The sequence below is a fragment of the Rana temporaria genome, chromosome 12 (assembly GCF_905171775.1).
Source record: "Rana temporaria chromosome 12, aRanTem1.1, whole genome shotgun sequence".
Taxonomy (NCBI): Eukaryota; Metazoa; Chordata; class Amphibia; order Anura; family Ranidae; genus Rana; species Rana temporaria.
The window spans coordinates 47,141,928-47,157,864 of record NC_053500.1 but is presented as its reverse complement, the minus strand read 5'-3'; the positions used below and the strand labels follow the sequence as shown (position 1 = coordinate 47,157,864).

Genomic DNA, 15,937 nt, shown 5'->3' with positions numbered 1-15,937 from the left:
AGGAAGCATTAAGCACCTAGGTGCAGGAAGTGGGAAGATTAACTATTCTGCCTAGCAACAACACTTTGAAGGCATCTAAAAAAAATGTTTTTTTCGTAAAGGACTAATGACATTTTTTTAAAACTACTGATGTAATGTTATATTTATGGGTGGAACTCCACTTTAATGTTCTTTCAATTCCGGATATCTTCAGCTAGTCTGTTATTTATACTGCAGTGTAAAGGACTGAAGAAAAAGGTGTACCGATAAATAATTAAACTTAAAATGTGAGTGCAATACAGTACTGACCTTACAGCACAGGGTAGAAAAGACAAGGCCCCAAGCTCCAGCTGTATGATGCCTGTGAAGGAGTAGATTCACATCCGTGGAACTACAAGTCTCACCAGCCAGTCTGTAGAAAATAACTCACTCAGCAATTCTGTAATCTCTATCTGGATGGGCAGGTGCCCTCTCACCACAATGGACCCCAATAGATGTAGGGTTCCGGCCGGGATCCCTTCTGGTGTCTCTGTCAGGTGAAAATTGCGCTGCCATGCCGCGCTGCTACTCCCAGTGGGCTGGAGTGCAGGTGGTCCCAGATGCTCTGGATTGCAGGCCAGTCCACTTGCTGGAATGGCGGTGCTGTCCTCCGAGGTCCCTCTGAGGTGGGCGATCCGACTCTCCGCTGCTTAGGCCGCAGTCTCTCTCTCCCTGTCACACAGACCTCCTGGCAGGTTCAGAATGGCGTCCAGAGAGGCTGAAATCAGGCCATGCCTGTCCCTTTTATCTCTCCTCCCAGCAGGCTGATTTTTCGCGCTTTGCATTGTGTGTCCTGTAGTCCAGAGCTGATCCGGCCAACAGTGTGACTTCTTCAGCCAGACCACATGTCCCATAATGCATTGCTCTGTTCACGCTCAAGGAGGAAAGAAAGATCCTGACAGAGACCAGCAGGCACTAGAGGGAGCCAAACTCATACACAAAAAAACAATAAACCATTCAGCAAAAATAACTATAGTAGAAACCCCTGGCTACATCTATTAATAATAATGTAATCCATGGTTTTAGAAAAAAAAATCTGAAATAATGAGAACATGCATCTGTCATTTGCAGGAAAATGGTGGAAGATGGGTAAACTGCAAGCCACAGGACTGTGACACCAATGAGGACAGATTGGGAGATGGTGAGTAAATAGAAGCCCTATGTATGTATGTATGTATGTATGATGGCACCTTGTAAATATTACTTCTTACTATGTGGTTATAGGAGGAGATTTACTAAACCTGGAGCGCACAGAATCTGGTGCAGCTGTGCATAGTAACCAATCAGCTTCTATCTTCAGCTTTTCAACTAAGTTTTGGAAAATGGGCCCCTTTCACGCTATAACTTTGGACTAATGGGGGAATCTCTCCGCTGAGCAGGCGGATGACACGTTCATGTCCGCTCCGCTGATGCAGACTCGGGCACAGCCTGCTGTTCTCTATGGGGCCTGTCCATTTCCATCTAACTGTCTTTTCAACAACAGCCATAGTTCTCACTCCCTCCTATCCAGGGCTGTATTTTGGCCTAGGCTGACAAGGCCCAGGCCTAGGGCGGCACTTTGCAGGGGGTGGCGCCCCCCCCTGCACAAAAACATCCCCCCACCTGTCCTCCTGAGTCCCGGCTCCCGCGGCCTCCTCCCGGCTAACATACAGCCTCTGAGGTGCCTTACCAGTGCAGAGTTATCTGCAGCCTTGCGTGCTGTGCCGGGGTCTGGGAGCCTGGATGTGTCTTCAGACATCCCTCCCACTGCTTCACCATGCAGTGTGACATCTAGCCCAGACTCAGGTAGGAGGACACCGTTGTAAGGGGAGAGTGGGGAGCCGAAGTGTATGGCAGCCAAGGAGTGAGTGTATGGGAGGGGGTGGAAGGCTGTGCAGTCTCATTGTTTTGTGTTTGGAGGACTGGTGGCAGCCCAATTTTGCTGGGACTTGTAGTGCCCTGTTTTTGCTGGGACTTGTAGTGCACTGTGGGGGCTGAAATATGGCAGCCTTATATGCTGGGACCTGCAGTGCACTCTGGGGGGCTGACATATGGCAGCCTCCTATGCTCGGACTTGTAGTGCACTGTGGGGGCTGAGATATGGTAGCCCCATGTTGCTGGGACTTGTAGTGCACTGTGGGGGCTGAAATATTGCAGCCCCATTTTTGCTGGGACTTGTAGTGCACTGTGGGGGCTGAAATATGGCAGCCTTCTATGCTGGGACCTGCAGTGCACTCTGAAGGGCTGACATATGGCAGCCTCCTATGCTGGGACTTGTAGTGCCTTAGACTGTGGGGGGGACTGAGGAATCCTCATTCCGCCACTGAGGGCACTACAAGTCCCAGCAGAGTGGGCTGCCATTCTTCCATCCCCTGTAGTCTAGGGCACTACAAGTCCCAGCATAGGAGGCTGCCATATCTCAGCACCCCAGAGTGCACTACAAGTCCCAGCATAGGAGGCTGCCATATCTCAGCCCCCCAGAGTGCACTACAAGTCCCAGCATAGGAGGCTACTCTTACAGAACAGGAGAAAGAGCTGGGGGGGGGGTGTACTGGGAGGGAAGAGAGGGAGACACAGGTTTGAGATGAGGGGGAATTTTTTTCTGAACGTGAGGATTTATACTGGAAGGGGGAGGATTTGTGATGGGGAAGGATTTGTGCAGAGAGATGTAATTAATGCTGGGAGGGGGAGAATTTATGCTGGGAGGGGGAGATGGGGAAGGATCTGTGCTGGGAAAGGGGAGGTTAAGGCAAGGGTTTGTGCTGAGAAGGGGTATTTTCACTGGAAGGGGTTATATGAGGGTGACGATTTGTGCTGAAAGGGAGTATTTTTGCTGCTAGGGGGGAGATGGAGGGGGCGGGGTCTGGAAGAAGTGTGATTTACAGATAGGGCGGGTCTTAAATAGGAAGGGGTGTGGCTTTCACAGGAAGGGTGGGTCGTATTTAAATTAGGGGGTGCATGAATTTAGTCAGGCCTAGGGCAGCACAAAACCTAAATACACCACTGCTCTTATCACCGTAACTCTCCTCTGAGAGTGTCGCCACTTGCATACATTTGGCTGTGGGGGGGTGGGGAGGAATACCACTTATGATTGGCACAGTACAGATGAGTTTCCTGGCGGGATCACTCAGGGTTGGTTTGGAGTAGGATCTGAACATAACTGAGCTCATCCCTACTGTTGACATCACATCTAAGATGGTAATACCCAACAGAATTGTCAGGTCTATGAATGTCTACATAAGGGAGGCTTTCATGGGTAAATAACATGTAACATCCTTGGAAGAATAGGTTACCAAGGTATATCCACTTTCCGACCAGCCACAGTACATATACTGGCTCCTACAAGCACCGCGACTTACCTGTAAGTCACTGCTTGTTCCTGGGTTTCGGGCACACAAGCGCGCCCCCCGCCCACCTTCTCCTCTGTGATTTGACTGTTAGTCTGTTAGCAAATCCCAGACCAATGATTCATTTACCTGCTGATCGACTGTGTCCAATCACAGCCCAGAGCCCTGTGTTAGTTCTGAATAGAGGGAACAATCGCTTTGTTTCTCATCCCTGCAAAGCAGGAAAAAGAAACATATTGATCTGTACTAAAAAATCAGCACACATTATACATATTACACATTGTTAGGCACCCAATTAACCCCTTAATTGCCCCCAGATGTTAACCCCTTCCCTGTCAGTGTCACTGTCATTAGTACAGTGACAGTGTTTATTATTAGGGCTGATCACTGTATTTGTGGGAACTGACTAACTGCCACTATGTGTCAGATTATCTGCTGCACTATCACAGTCCCACTATAAGTCACTGATCACCGCCATTACTAGAATAAAAAAGAAATAAAAAAATTCCAATATATATTAAATATATATATATATATATATATATATATATATATATATATATACATACATACAGTGGGTACGGAAAGTATTCAGACCCCCTTAACCACTTAACAACCGAGGACGTCATATGACGTCTTCGAATTTGTGCGGGGATATCTGAATGATGCCTGCAGCTACAGGCATCATTCAGATATCACCGTATTCAGCCCCCGATTCTCTGCACGATAAGAATGATCAAAGCGGCAGTTCCACGGATTGATCGTTCTTATAGGCAGCGGGAGGCCCCCCCCCTCCCGCGGCCATCCGGTGCTTCTCCGGGCTCTTCCGTGCCATCGGGGGCTGGAGAACGAATCGGCCGGCGCAGGCTGGGAAGCATAGAGATGACTGGTGACCAGTCATCTCTATGACCGTCGGAGGCCCGGGCGCGATGTTATGACGTCACGTTCGGCTACCCGGAAGTAAATAAAGCCGCAATCGCGGCTGTCGGCATGAGATCGGTGAATTTTTTTTCACGATCTCATGCTGGTAAGCCTGGAGGAGAGATGTGGGGTCCTATTGACCCCTTATCGCTCCATAAAGAGGACCTGTCACAGTGATTCTTATTACAAGGGATGTTTACATTCCTTGTAATAGAAATAAAAGTGATGTAAAAAAAAAAAATGAAGTAAAATAAAATGTAGTTTTTTTTTTTTTTTTTAAACGCCCCTGTCCCCGGTAGCTCGCGCTCAGAAGCGAACACACATGCAAGTCCCGCCCACATATGTAAACGCCGTTCAAACCCCACATGTGAGGTATCGTCGCGTGCGTTAGAGCGTGTGCAACAATTCTAGCACTAGACCTCCTCTGTAACTCGAAAAAAGTAACCTGTCAAAAAATTTAAAGCATCGCCTATGGAGATTTTTAAGTACCGAAGTTTGGCGCCATTCCTTGAGTGTGCACAATTTTAAAGCGTGACATGTTAGGTATCTATTTACTTGGCATAACATCATCTTTCACATTATACAAAAAAATTGGGCTAACTTTACTGTTTTGTTATTTTTTTAATTCATGAAATCGTTTTTTATTCCCCAAAAAAGGCGTTTGAAAAATGATTGCGCAAATACTGTGTGAGAAATAAAGTTGCAATGACCGCCATTTTATTCCCTAGGGTGTCTGCTAAAAAAAATATATATAATGTTTGGGGGTTCTGATTCATTTTCTAGCAAAAAAAAATGTGATTTTTACATGAAGGAGAGAAGTGCCAAAATAGGCCCGGTGGTCAAGTGGTTACATTTTCCACTCTTTGTTACTGGTATATTGCAGCCATTTCCTAAAATCATTTAAGTTCATTTTTTTCTCCTCATTAATGTACACACAGCACCCCAAATTGACAGAAAAAACACAGAATTGTTGAAATTTTTGCAGATTTATTAAAAAATAAAAATCTGAAATATCACATGGTCCTAAGTATTCAGACCCTTTGCTGTGACTCTCATATATAACTCAGGTGCTGTCCATTTCTTCTGATCATCCCTGAGATGCTTCTACACCTTCATTGGAGTCCAGCTGTGTTTCATTATACTGATTGGACTTGATTAGGAAAGCCACACACCTGTCTATAGAAGACCTTACAGCTCACAGTGCATGTCGGAGCAAATGAGAATCATGAGGTCACAGGAACTGCCTGAGGAGCTCAGAGACAGAATCGTGGCAAGGCACAGATCTGGCCAAGGGTACAAAAATGGGTTCCTAAGAGCACAGTGACCTCCATAATCCTTGTGTAGCACCTGGCTACTTTCATAGAAAAACTTGTTGCATCTTTCCCAAAAAGACTCATGGTTGTATTAGATCAAAAGGGGCTTCTACTAAATACTAAGCAAAGGGTCTGAATACTTAGGACCATGTGATATTTCAGTTTTTCTTTTTTTAATAAATCTACAATTCTGTGTTTTTCAGTCAATGTTGGGTCAAAATGAACTTAAATGATTTTGGCAAATGGCTGCAATATAACAAAGATTGAAAGGGGGTCTGAATACTTTACGTACCCACCAGTGGTGGCTGGTGCTCAAAATTTTTGGGGGGGCGCAAACGAAAAAGAAAAAAATTGCAGCCTCACTGTGCCCATCAAATGCAGCCACTGTGCCATCAACTGTCACCACTGTGCCATGCCATCAAACGCAGCCACTGTGCCATGCCATCAAACGCAGCCACTGTGCCATGCCATCAAACGCAGCCACTGTGCCATGCCATCAAACGCAGCCACTGTGCCATGCCATCAAATGCAGCCACTGTGCCATGCCATCAAACGCAGCCACTGTGCCATCAAACGCAGCCACTGTGCCATGCCATCAAACAAAGCCACTGTGCCATCAATTCGCACCACTGTTTCCTGCCATCAAACGCAGCCACTGTGCCATGCCATCAAACGCAGCCACTGTGCCATCAAACGCAGCCACTGTGCCATCAAATGCAGCCACTGTGCCATCAATTCACACCACTGTGCCATGCCATCAAACGCAGCCACTGTGCCATGCCATCAAACGCAGCCACTGTGCCATCAATTCGCACCACTGTGCCATGCCATCAAACGCAGCCACTGTGCCATGCCATCAAACACGGCCACTGTGTCATGCCATCAAACGCAGCCACTGTGCTATCAATTCGCACCACTGTGCCATGCCATCAAACGCAGCCACTGTGCCATGCCATCAAACGCAGCCACTGTGCCATCAATTGTCGCCACTGTGCCATCAATTGTCGCCACTGTACCCTTTAATTGTCGCCACTGTGCCCATTGATGTCACTGTGCCCTTTAAATGTCGCTACTGTGCCAAATTGTCGCCACTGTGCCCATTCATGCCGCTGTGCCAATTGTCCCCACTGTGCCCATTGTCCCCACTGTGCCCATTGATGTCACTGTGCCCTGTAAAATGCCCCTTTCAAATGCCACGTGCGCATACACAGAACATTCCCATCTGTGAATCACAGTGCACTGCTGTATATGAGCATTTGAGCTGCAATTAGAAATGTACTGCAATGCACCCCTTTCAGTGAGATACAGGGTAGCAGGATTTAGATACACCAAAAAAAAAAAAAGATCATGACTGGAACAAAATTGCGCTGTGCCCTGTAAAATGTCCCTTCCCCCTCCCACGTACCCACCAGTGTCAGCTGGTGCTCAAAATTTTTGAGGGGGCGCAAACGAAAAAGAAAAAAATTGCAGCCTCACTGTGCCCATCGAATGCAGCCACTTATATATGTCAGAGCCTCCCCCACACACACACACACCTTTATATATGTCAGCGCCCCCCCACACACACACCTGTATATATGTCAGCGTCCCCCCCCCCACACACACCTGTATATATGTCAGCGTCCCCCCCACACACACACACACCTGTATATATGTCAGCGTCCCCCCCCCCCACACACACCTGTATATATGTCAGCGTCCCCCCCACACACACACACACACTTGTATATATGTCAGCGCCCCCCCCACACACACACACCTGTATATATGTCAGCGCCCCCCCACACACACCTGCTTATATGTCAGCACCGCCCCTCCACACACACACCTGCATATATGTCAGCACCCCCCCACACACACACCTGCATATATGTCAGCACCCCCCCACACACACACCTGTATATATGTCAGCGCTGCCCCACACACACACTTGTATATATGGCAGCCCCCCATACACAAATCTGTACACCCCTCCCTTTCCTTCACAACCCCTACTTGTAAAGAAGATCTTTCTACTTAGTCCCTGCTCGTTTTCACAAAGCTGACATGCTGCTAAGAAGCACAGTACAGGCAGATCACTGTCACACGAGGGGTGTACATGCACATAGTAGCCAGAGGTGGCAGTAAAGAGCTTAATGACGTGAGAACAGCAGAAACTGAGATTGTTTCTGTACTGCACAGCACGGCTCCCCTTCACCCGTCCTGCCTTCTTCTGGCCCAGGCGTGCCCCAGGGCCCCTTCTAAATTGCTGCATTTGTAAATTTCAAAAGGCAATATAAAGGAATAGTAGTGGTAAAAAAAGCAGTTGTGGGTTTAACCATTCTTGTTTTTTTTGTACAATGCTCCTTTAACCACTTGAGGACCCCTTCACGCCGATAGATATCGACAGAAGGGCACGGCTGGGCACAGGCACGTACAGGTACGTCGCCTTTAAGAGCCCAGCCGTGGGTCGCGCTTGCAGCGGCACGCTCGCGACCTAGTCCTGAGCTCCGTGACCACGCCTGCGGGATCTGCAAACACGATCACCGCCGCGTCCCGCGATCGGGTCACAGGAGCTGAAGAATGGGGAGAGGTGAGTGTAAACAAACCTTCCCCATACTTCTCTGTGGCTTGTCACTGATCGTCTGTTCCCTGTCATAGGGAACGACGATCGGTGATGTCACATATCCAGCCACGACCCCCTACAGTAAGAAACACACAATAGGACACACTTAACCCCTTTAGCGCCCCCTAGTAGTTGGGTTAACTACTAGGGGGCGCTAAAGGGGTTAAGTGTGTCCTATTGTGTGTTTCTTACTTCACTGCCATTGTCATTTTCACAGTAAGCAGTGCATTTTTATAGCACTTTTCGCTGTGAAAATGACAATGGTCCCAAAAATGTGTCAAAAGTTTTCCATGTGTCCGCCATAATGTCGCAATCACGAAAAAAATCGCTGATCACCACCATTACTAGTAAAAAAAAAATAATTAATAAAAATGCCATAAAACTAGCTCTTATTTTGTAAACGCTATGGCCCGGATTCAAATACATCAGCGCATATTTATGCTGCCGTAGCGTATCTAATATACGCTACGCTGACCCGTGGCCGCATCCCAGTTCGCATGCTCAGAATCACGTCGAAACAACTGCCTAAGATACGTCGAATCACTGCCTACGACGTGAATGTAACCTACGCCCAGCCCTATTCACGTACTACGTAAACAACGTAAAATACGACGGCTGTGTTTCCTGGTCCATACCTTAGCATGTGGAATAACTTTACGCCGGACGTACGACTTACGCAAACGGCGTATATTATGCGCCGTGCGCAAGTACGTTCGTGAATCGGCGTATCTCCCTCATTTGCATATGTGCATAGAAAATCAATGGGAGTGGAAAATGTGCCCAGCGGAAATATGCGCCCACGATACGACGGCGTAGGCAAGTTATGTCGGTCGTAAGAAGCCTATTTTTAGGCGTATCTTAGTATGTGGGTCGGCGCATAGATACGACGGTGCACATTTGTACTTACGTCGGCGTATCTTGAGATACGTCGGTGTAAGTGCTTTGTGAATCCGGGCCTATAACTTTTGCGCAAATCAATGAACGCTTATTGAGATTTTTTTTTTTCAACAAAAATATGTAGAGGAATATGTATCGGTCTAAACTGAGGGAAAAAAATGTTTTTATATATTTTTGGGGGATATTTATTATAGCAAAAAGTAAAAAATATAGAATTTTTTTAAAATCGGCGCTCTTTTTTTGTTTATAGTCCAAAAAATAAAAACCGCAGAGGTGATCAAATGCCACCAAAAGAAAGCTCTATTTGTGGGAAAAAAATTATGCCAATTTTGTGTGGGAGCCACGTCGCATGATCGCTCAATTGTCAGTTAAAGCGACACAGTGCCGAATCGCAAAAAGGGGCCAGGTTCTTTACCTGCATAATGGTCCGGGTCTTAAGTGGTTAAGGGGGTGTGGAAAGGGTGTGTCCTATGCCCGCATACTTTTTCTGATAGGTGTCCCTCATTCCCATCTCAAAAAGTTGGGAGGTATGAAATTGATCTTCGATAATAAAAAAGGCAAAAAGAAACAGACATCAGGAGGTGGCAGTATCACCTCCTTAACCACTTAACCCCCGGACCATATTACTGGTCAAAGACCAGAGCACTTTTTGCGATTCGGCACTGCGGCGCTTTTACTGACAATTTGTGCGGTTGTGCGACGTGGCTCCCAAACAAAATTGGCGTCCTTTTTTCCCCACAAATAGAGCTTTCTTTTGGTGGTATTTGATCACCTCTGCGGTTTTTAGTTTTTGCGCTATAAACAAAAATAGAGCGTCAAATTTTGAAAAAAATAATATTTTTTACTTTTTGCTATAATAAATATCCCCCAAAAATATATTAAAAAAAATGTTTTCTCCTCAGTTTAGGCCGATACGTATTCTTCTACATATTTTTCATAAAAAAATGAATAAGCGTTTATTGATTGGTTTGCGCAAAAGTTATAGCGTTTACAAAATAGGGGGTATTTTTATGGCATTTTTATTAATATTTTTTTTTTACTAGTAATGGCGGTGATCAGCGATTTTTTTTTTCGGTACTGCGACATTATGGCGGACACTTTTGACACATTTTTGGGACCATTGGCATTTTTATAGCGATCAGTGCTATAAAAATGCATTGGATTACTATAAAAATTCCACTGGCAGTGAAGGGGTTAACACTAGGGGGCGGGGAAGGGGTTAAGTATGTTCCCTGGGTGTGTTCTAACTGTAGGGGGGGTGGACTGACTGAGGGAAATGTCTGATCTTCTGTTCATACATTGTATGAACAGAAGATCAGCATTTCTCTCCCTGACAGGACCGGGAGCTGTGTGTTTACACGAACAGCTCCCGGTCCTCGCTCTGTAACGAGCGATCGCGTGTGCCCGGCAGCGATCGGGCACGCGTACGGGAGTGGGGGGCGAGCGCCTCCGGCGTCGCACGCGCGTCCCTATTGGCTGCTGGGCGAGGCGACGTATAGCTATGTGCTCTCGCCCAGCAGAGCCGACCTGCCTATCGGCGGCTGGTCGGCAAGCAGTTAAAGTGGAGGTCCACCCTAAAAAATAAAAATGCACCAAAATCCTGCAAAACAATGAAAAAAAAAACACTGTGTGTATCCCAGAAAGAAGCCGCCCATTCACAGAAGCGCAGCAAGACTCACGCACACTCAGTGCCCATTCACACCTAGGCGTATATACTCCTGTGGCGCGACGCCGCAGCAGCCCCTCATACGCTGGAGGGGTGAGTTTACATTGTCGGCTATGGAGATGGTTCACATCTTCACGCCGAACGCCGAAACGCCTGAAGCCCAAAACAAGTCCCGGAACCTTTTTTTCAGGCGGCGTTCGGCCATAGCTAACAATGTTGTCACCCCTCCTGTGTATGTTACGGCAAATTGCGGGACAAAACGCCGCAATTTGTCGCAGCAAAATACGCCGCGGTAACATACGTCTAGGTGTGAATGCAGCCTTAGTAGGAAACGGGCAGCGAAGCCACGAGGCTCCACTGTCTGTTTCCCTCAGTAAGGATGGCGGCGCTGGGAGCTGAAAAAAAATCGAGCAATTGGCCTCGAGGGGGGGGGGGGGGGGGGCGACATTGCGGGCACCTAGGACAGGTAAGTGTCCTTATTAAAAGCAGCTACAGTGTTTGCAGCTGCTGACTTTTAGAAAAAATGTATCGCGGGTGGAACCGCACTTTAATGCCATCAAAGCTCCTTTCAGAATTGATTGAGCGCTACAGCTAGTGTGAGAGGAGCCAAAGTGACAGATTTGCAAATGATGCCACGACCCAAAGCAATTATTTGTACGCCACTAATTTCCAGTTATCTGCGCACTAATTGCATAACGATCCCATTCCTTTGTTAATGGTTCCAGCTGACAACGCCTGCTGGGACTTGTAGCTCCTGAATACCTGCAGGGCCATTGTTTGTCATCACCTGTCCTTGACATTGCCTATTATGCCTTATTGCCAAATCCAAGGCTCATCACACAAACCCTATACACCTGTGTGAATAGACAAAAGAGGCGTGTGTGTACCTTGTGCAGAACACACCTGTCCCCCAGGCTTTCAGTTTCCTATAATACTCTTCTCCCGGATGTCAGGCAGAGCATAGAGGTCAGGAATGTGCTCCACTAGTCTATTAACCGTAGCCACATAAAATCCATCCTGTAATACTGTGCAAGCAATGAGTTCACATTCCTATATTCTATGTCATGCATGAACCACACATCTGTCCTGGTTGTTACTGTCACCTGTGTCGGGAGGGGCAAGGAAATGTCATCTTGCGTTGCTTCTAATTATGTCTTTGCGTTGTGAATCACTGGTGTCATCCTTTATCGGTATGGCCTGGCTCTGCTCATGTACACAAGCTGGAAAACAACAATGGACACAAGTAGTACAACCAGACATGGTTTTGTGAACTCTGTAATACGAAGTCACACATGAATCAACTGAAGTTCAAGCCGTGGTTACTCCTGTCTGCACCACCCGGCTTAACAAAGTTGTAGGTGGGGTGCATTGTAGTGTACAACTGGGTACAGTGGCAGCTGGTGCTCAAATTTTTTTGCGGGGGAGCAAACAAATTGAAACATTAAAAAATATATATATAAATTGCAGCCTCATTGTGCCATCAAACGCAGCCACTGTGCCCAACAATTGCAGCCACTGTAACTGTGCCCATCAAATGCTGCCACTGTGCCATCAAATGCTCCCAATGCTGCCACTGTGCCATCAAATGCTCCCAATGTGCCATCAAATGCTCCCACTGTGCTATCCATTGCTGCCACTGTGATCCCCCCCCTGTCTCAAGGCAGCGGGTGACGGCGAGCGGTGTCTTCCAGGTGTCTTCTCCCCTCCATGCATCTTCTCCCGTCGTCCTCTCCTCCCATCCTCTCTTATGATTGGACGCCTGATAGGCATCCAATCACAGTGCCTGACGTTTCAGCCAATCAGGCGACCGGTAACAGACCCGGCAAAACATTTTATTTATTTTTTTAAATGTGGGATATTTATTTATAGCAAAAAGTAAAAGATATTGGGGAAGATTCAGGTAGAATGGCTTATTTTTCTGCGGGCGTAGCGCATCTCCGATACGCTACGCCGACGTAACTTAGTGAGGCAGGTTCTGTATTCACCAAGAACCTGCGCCCTAAGTTACGGCGGCGTAGCATAAATCTGCTGGCGTAAGTGCGCCTAATTCAAATTGTGAAGAGGTGGGCGTGTTTTATGAAAATAAAACATGACCCCACGTGATAGACGTTTTTGACTAACGGCGCATGTCCGTGAAAGTAACCCAGTGCGCATGCTCCAAATTAACCCGCAAAAAGCCAATGCTTTCGACTTGAACGTAAATTACGCACAGCCCCATTCACGGACGACTTACGCAAACAACGTAAAATTTTCGACGCGGGAACAACGTCCATACTTAACATAGGATACGCCTCATATAGCAGGGGTAACTTTACGCCGGAAAAAGCCTAACGTAAACAACGTAAAAAAATGCGCCGGGCGGATGTACGTTTCTGAATCGGCGTATCTACCTAATTTGCGTATTCCTCGCGTAAATCGACGGAAGCGCCACCTAGCGGCCAGCGTAAATATGCAACTAAGATACAACGGCGTAAAAGACTTACGCCGGTCATATCTTAGTCAAACGAAAAAAGAGCGTCAATTAAAAAAAAAACACAATGGGCCAGATTCAGGTAGTTGATATGACGGCGCATCTGGAGATACGCCGTCGTATCTCCTACCTGAATCTGGCCCATTGTGTTTTTTTTTTTTTAATTGACGCTCTTTTTTGTTTATAGCGCAAAAAATAAAAACCGCAGAGGTGATCAAATACCACCAAAAGGAGCCACGTTGCACGACCGCACAATTGTCAGTTAAAGCGACGCAGTGCCGATTCGCAAAAAGTGCTCTAAAATATGTCTAAAATATGAATATAAACGCCAAGCTTTGCAAGGACACAATGGGGTCGATTTACTAAAACTGGAGAGTGCAAAATCTGTTGCAGCTGTACATGGTAGCCAATCAGCTTCTAAGTTCAGCTTGTTCAATTAACCAATTAAGGACCACCTCCTGCAGATATACGTTGGCAGAATGGCACGACTGGGCACAAGCACGTACAGTACATGTACGTCCTCTTTAAGTGCCCAGCCGTGGGCACTTAAAGTCCCGCGGTCCCGCGATCGGCCCTCGGAGCTGAAGAACGGGGAGAGGTGTGTGTAAACACAGCTTCCCCGTTCTTCACTGTGGCAGCTTCATTGATCGTGTGTTCCCTGATATAGGGAAACAAGATCAATGACGTCACACATCCAGCCCCACCCCACTACAGTTAGAAAAACATACAAGGTCACACATAACCCCTACAGCGCCCCCTAGTGGTTAACTCCCAAACTGCAATTGTCATTTTCACAGTAAACAATGCATTTTTATAGCATTTTTTGCTGTGAAAATTACAATGGTCCCAAAAATGTGTCCGCCATAATGTCGAAATCACGAAAAAAATTGCTGATCGCGTCATTAGTAGTAAAAAAAAGTTTTTTTATAAAAATGCAATAAAACTATTTTGTAAACGCTATAAATTTTGCACAAACCAATCGATAAACGCTTATTGCGATTTTTTTTTTTTACCAAAAATAGGTAGAAGAATACGTATCAGCCTAAACTGAGGAAAACATTTTTTTTATATATTTTTGGGGGATATTTATTATAGCAAAAAGTAAAAAATATTGCATTTTTTTCAAAATTGTCGCTCTATTTTTGTTTATAGCGCAAAAAGTAAAAACCGCAGAGGTGATCAAATACCACCAAAAGAAAGCTCTATTAGTGAGAAAAAAGGATGCCAATTTTGTTTGGGAGCCACACCGCACAACCGCGTAATTGTCAGTTAAAGTGACGCAGTGCCGAATCGCAAAAAGGGGCAAGGTCCTTTACCTGCATAAAGGTCCGGGTCTTAAGTGGTTAAGTGTTTAAATAAATAAAACCTGGAAGATGATTGGTTTCTGTACACAGCTGCACCAGATTTTGCAGTCTGAGCCCCCATTCACACCGGTGCGACTTGACAGGTCCAAATCGAAGGACAAGTCGCACCCTATTGTCGGCAATGGAACTGTTTAAACCGGTGCACTGCTGACTTTGCGGTTCCACACCGATTTAAAAAGGAAGTTCTTGGCGATTTCAGGTGCGACTTGCATAGACATCTGTGCATGAAGTCGCATAGATATCCGTGGCAGTTGGCAGTTGAAGTTGGCAGTTGAAATTGAACTGACATACGGCTTTGAAATCGTGCAATTTCAAGTGAAGTTGCACAATATCAAAGTCGGATTCAGTGTGAACGGGGGTTACAGTTTTAGCAAATCAACCCTGGCTAATACTAAGCTGTGTTTAGAGACATAAAAAAAGCTAAAAGTGGTATTTTTTTTCTGCCCGTGTGCATGCGGCCTTAGAAAATCGACCGATCGCTCATCGTCAATCAATCAAACCAATCAAAAAAAATCTTTAAAAGAGCAATCGATTTTAAACGCAGTGTTGATGTCTCACATACAAGTGGCGTCGTCTATTAGTTCCGCTCATGTGTGATAATGTTAGAGATGTTTTACGGACGACCTTCACACCAGCGAATAGAATATCGTTCGTTAGCAAATCATACGACACAATTTTTCCATTTTTTTTTAATCTGTCTTTTTTGTTCACAATATCCATATCGGGTATAACTTTCTGGGCATCAATGAGTAGAAAATCGGCTGATCGTTTACAGAACGGAAAATTTTACCCGATTTTTCTTATCATGTGTATTCCTGCCATTGGACTTAAACTGGAGGTTCACCAAAAAAATAAATTTTTAACATTAGATTGGGCCTAATTACGGGAATCGGGTGTTTTGATTAAAATCAATGCAGTACTTACCTTTTTCGAGATAGATGTTCTCCCGCCGCTTCCGGGTATAGGCTGCGGGACTGGGCGTTCCTATTTGATTGACAGCCTTCCGACCGTCGCGTACAGCGCGTCACCAGTTTTCGACAGTACCCGAACGTCGGTGCGCAGGCGCCGTATAGCGCCGCACCGACGTTCGGCAACTCGTGACGCGCTGTATGCGACCGTCGGAAGGCTGTCAATTAAATAGGAACGCCCAGTCCCGAAGACCATACCCGGAAGCGGCGGAGAACATCTATCTCAAAAAAGGTAAGTACTGCATTGATTTTAATCAAAACACCCGATTCTGCTTCCCGTAATTAGGCCCAATCGAATGTTAAATTATTTTTTTCGGGTGAACTCCCGCTTTAAAGGGGTTGTAAACCTTTGTGTTTTTTCACCCTAATGTAACCTATGCATTAAGGTG

The 15,937-nt window shown here is 46.2% G+C and overlaps 1 protein-coding gene across 3 annotated transcripts in view; it reads left to right on the top strand.

Annotated features, from left to right (window-relative positions):
- GRB7 (growth factor receptor bound protein 7) overlaps positions 1–15,937 on the top strand; it is a 252,688-nt gene that overhangs the window by 23,678 nt on the left and 213,073 nt on the right. For all 3 annotated transcript variants that reach the window (XM_040330150.1, XM_040330145.1, XM_040330146.1), the window contains exon 2: positions 1,090–1,159. Coding sequence is in view for 2 of the 3 variants with exons in the window: in XM_040330145.1 (XP_040186079.1) it covers positions 1,090–1,159 (70 nt within the window). In the remaining variant the exon portion in view is untranslated. The remainder of the gene's footprint in view (positions 1–1,089; positions 1,160–15,937) is intronic.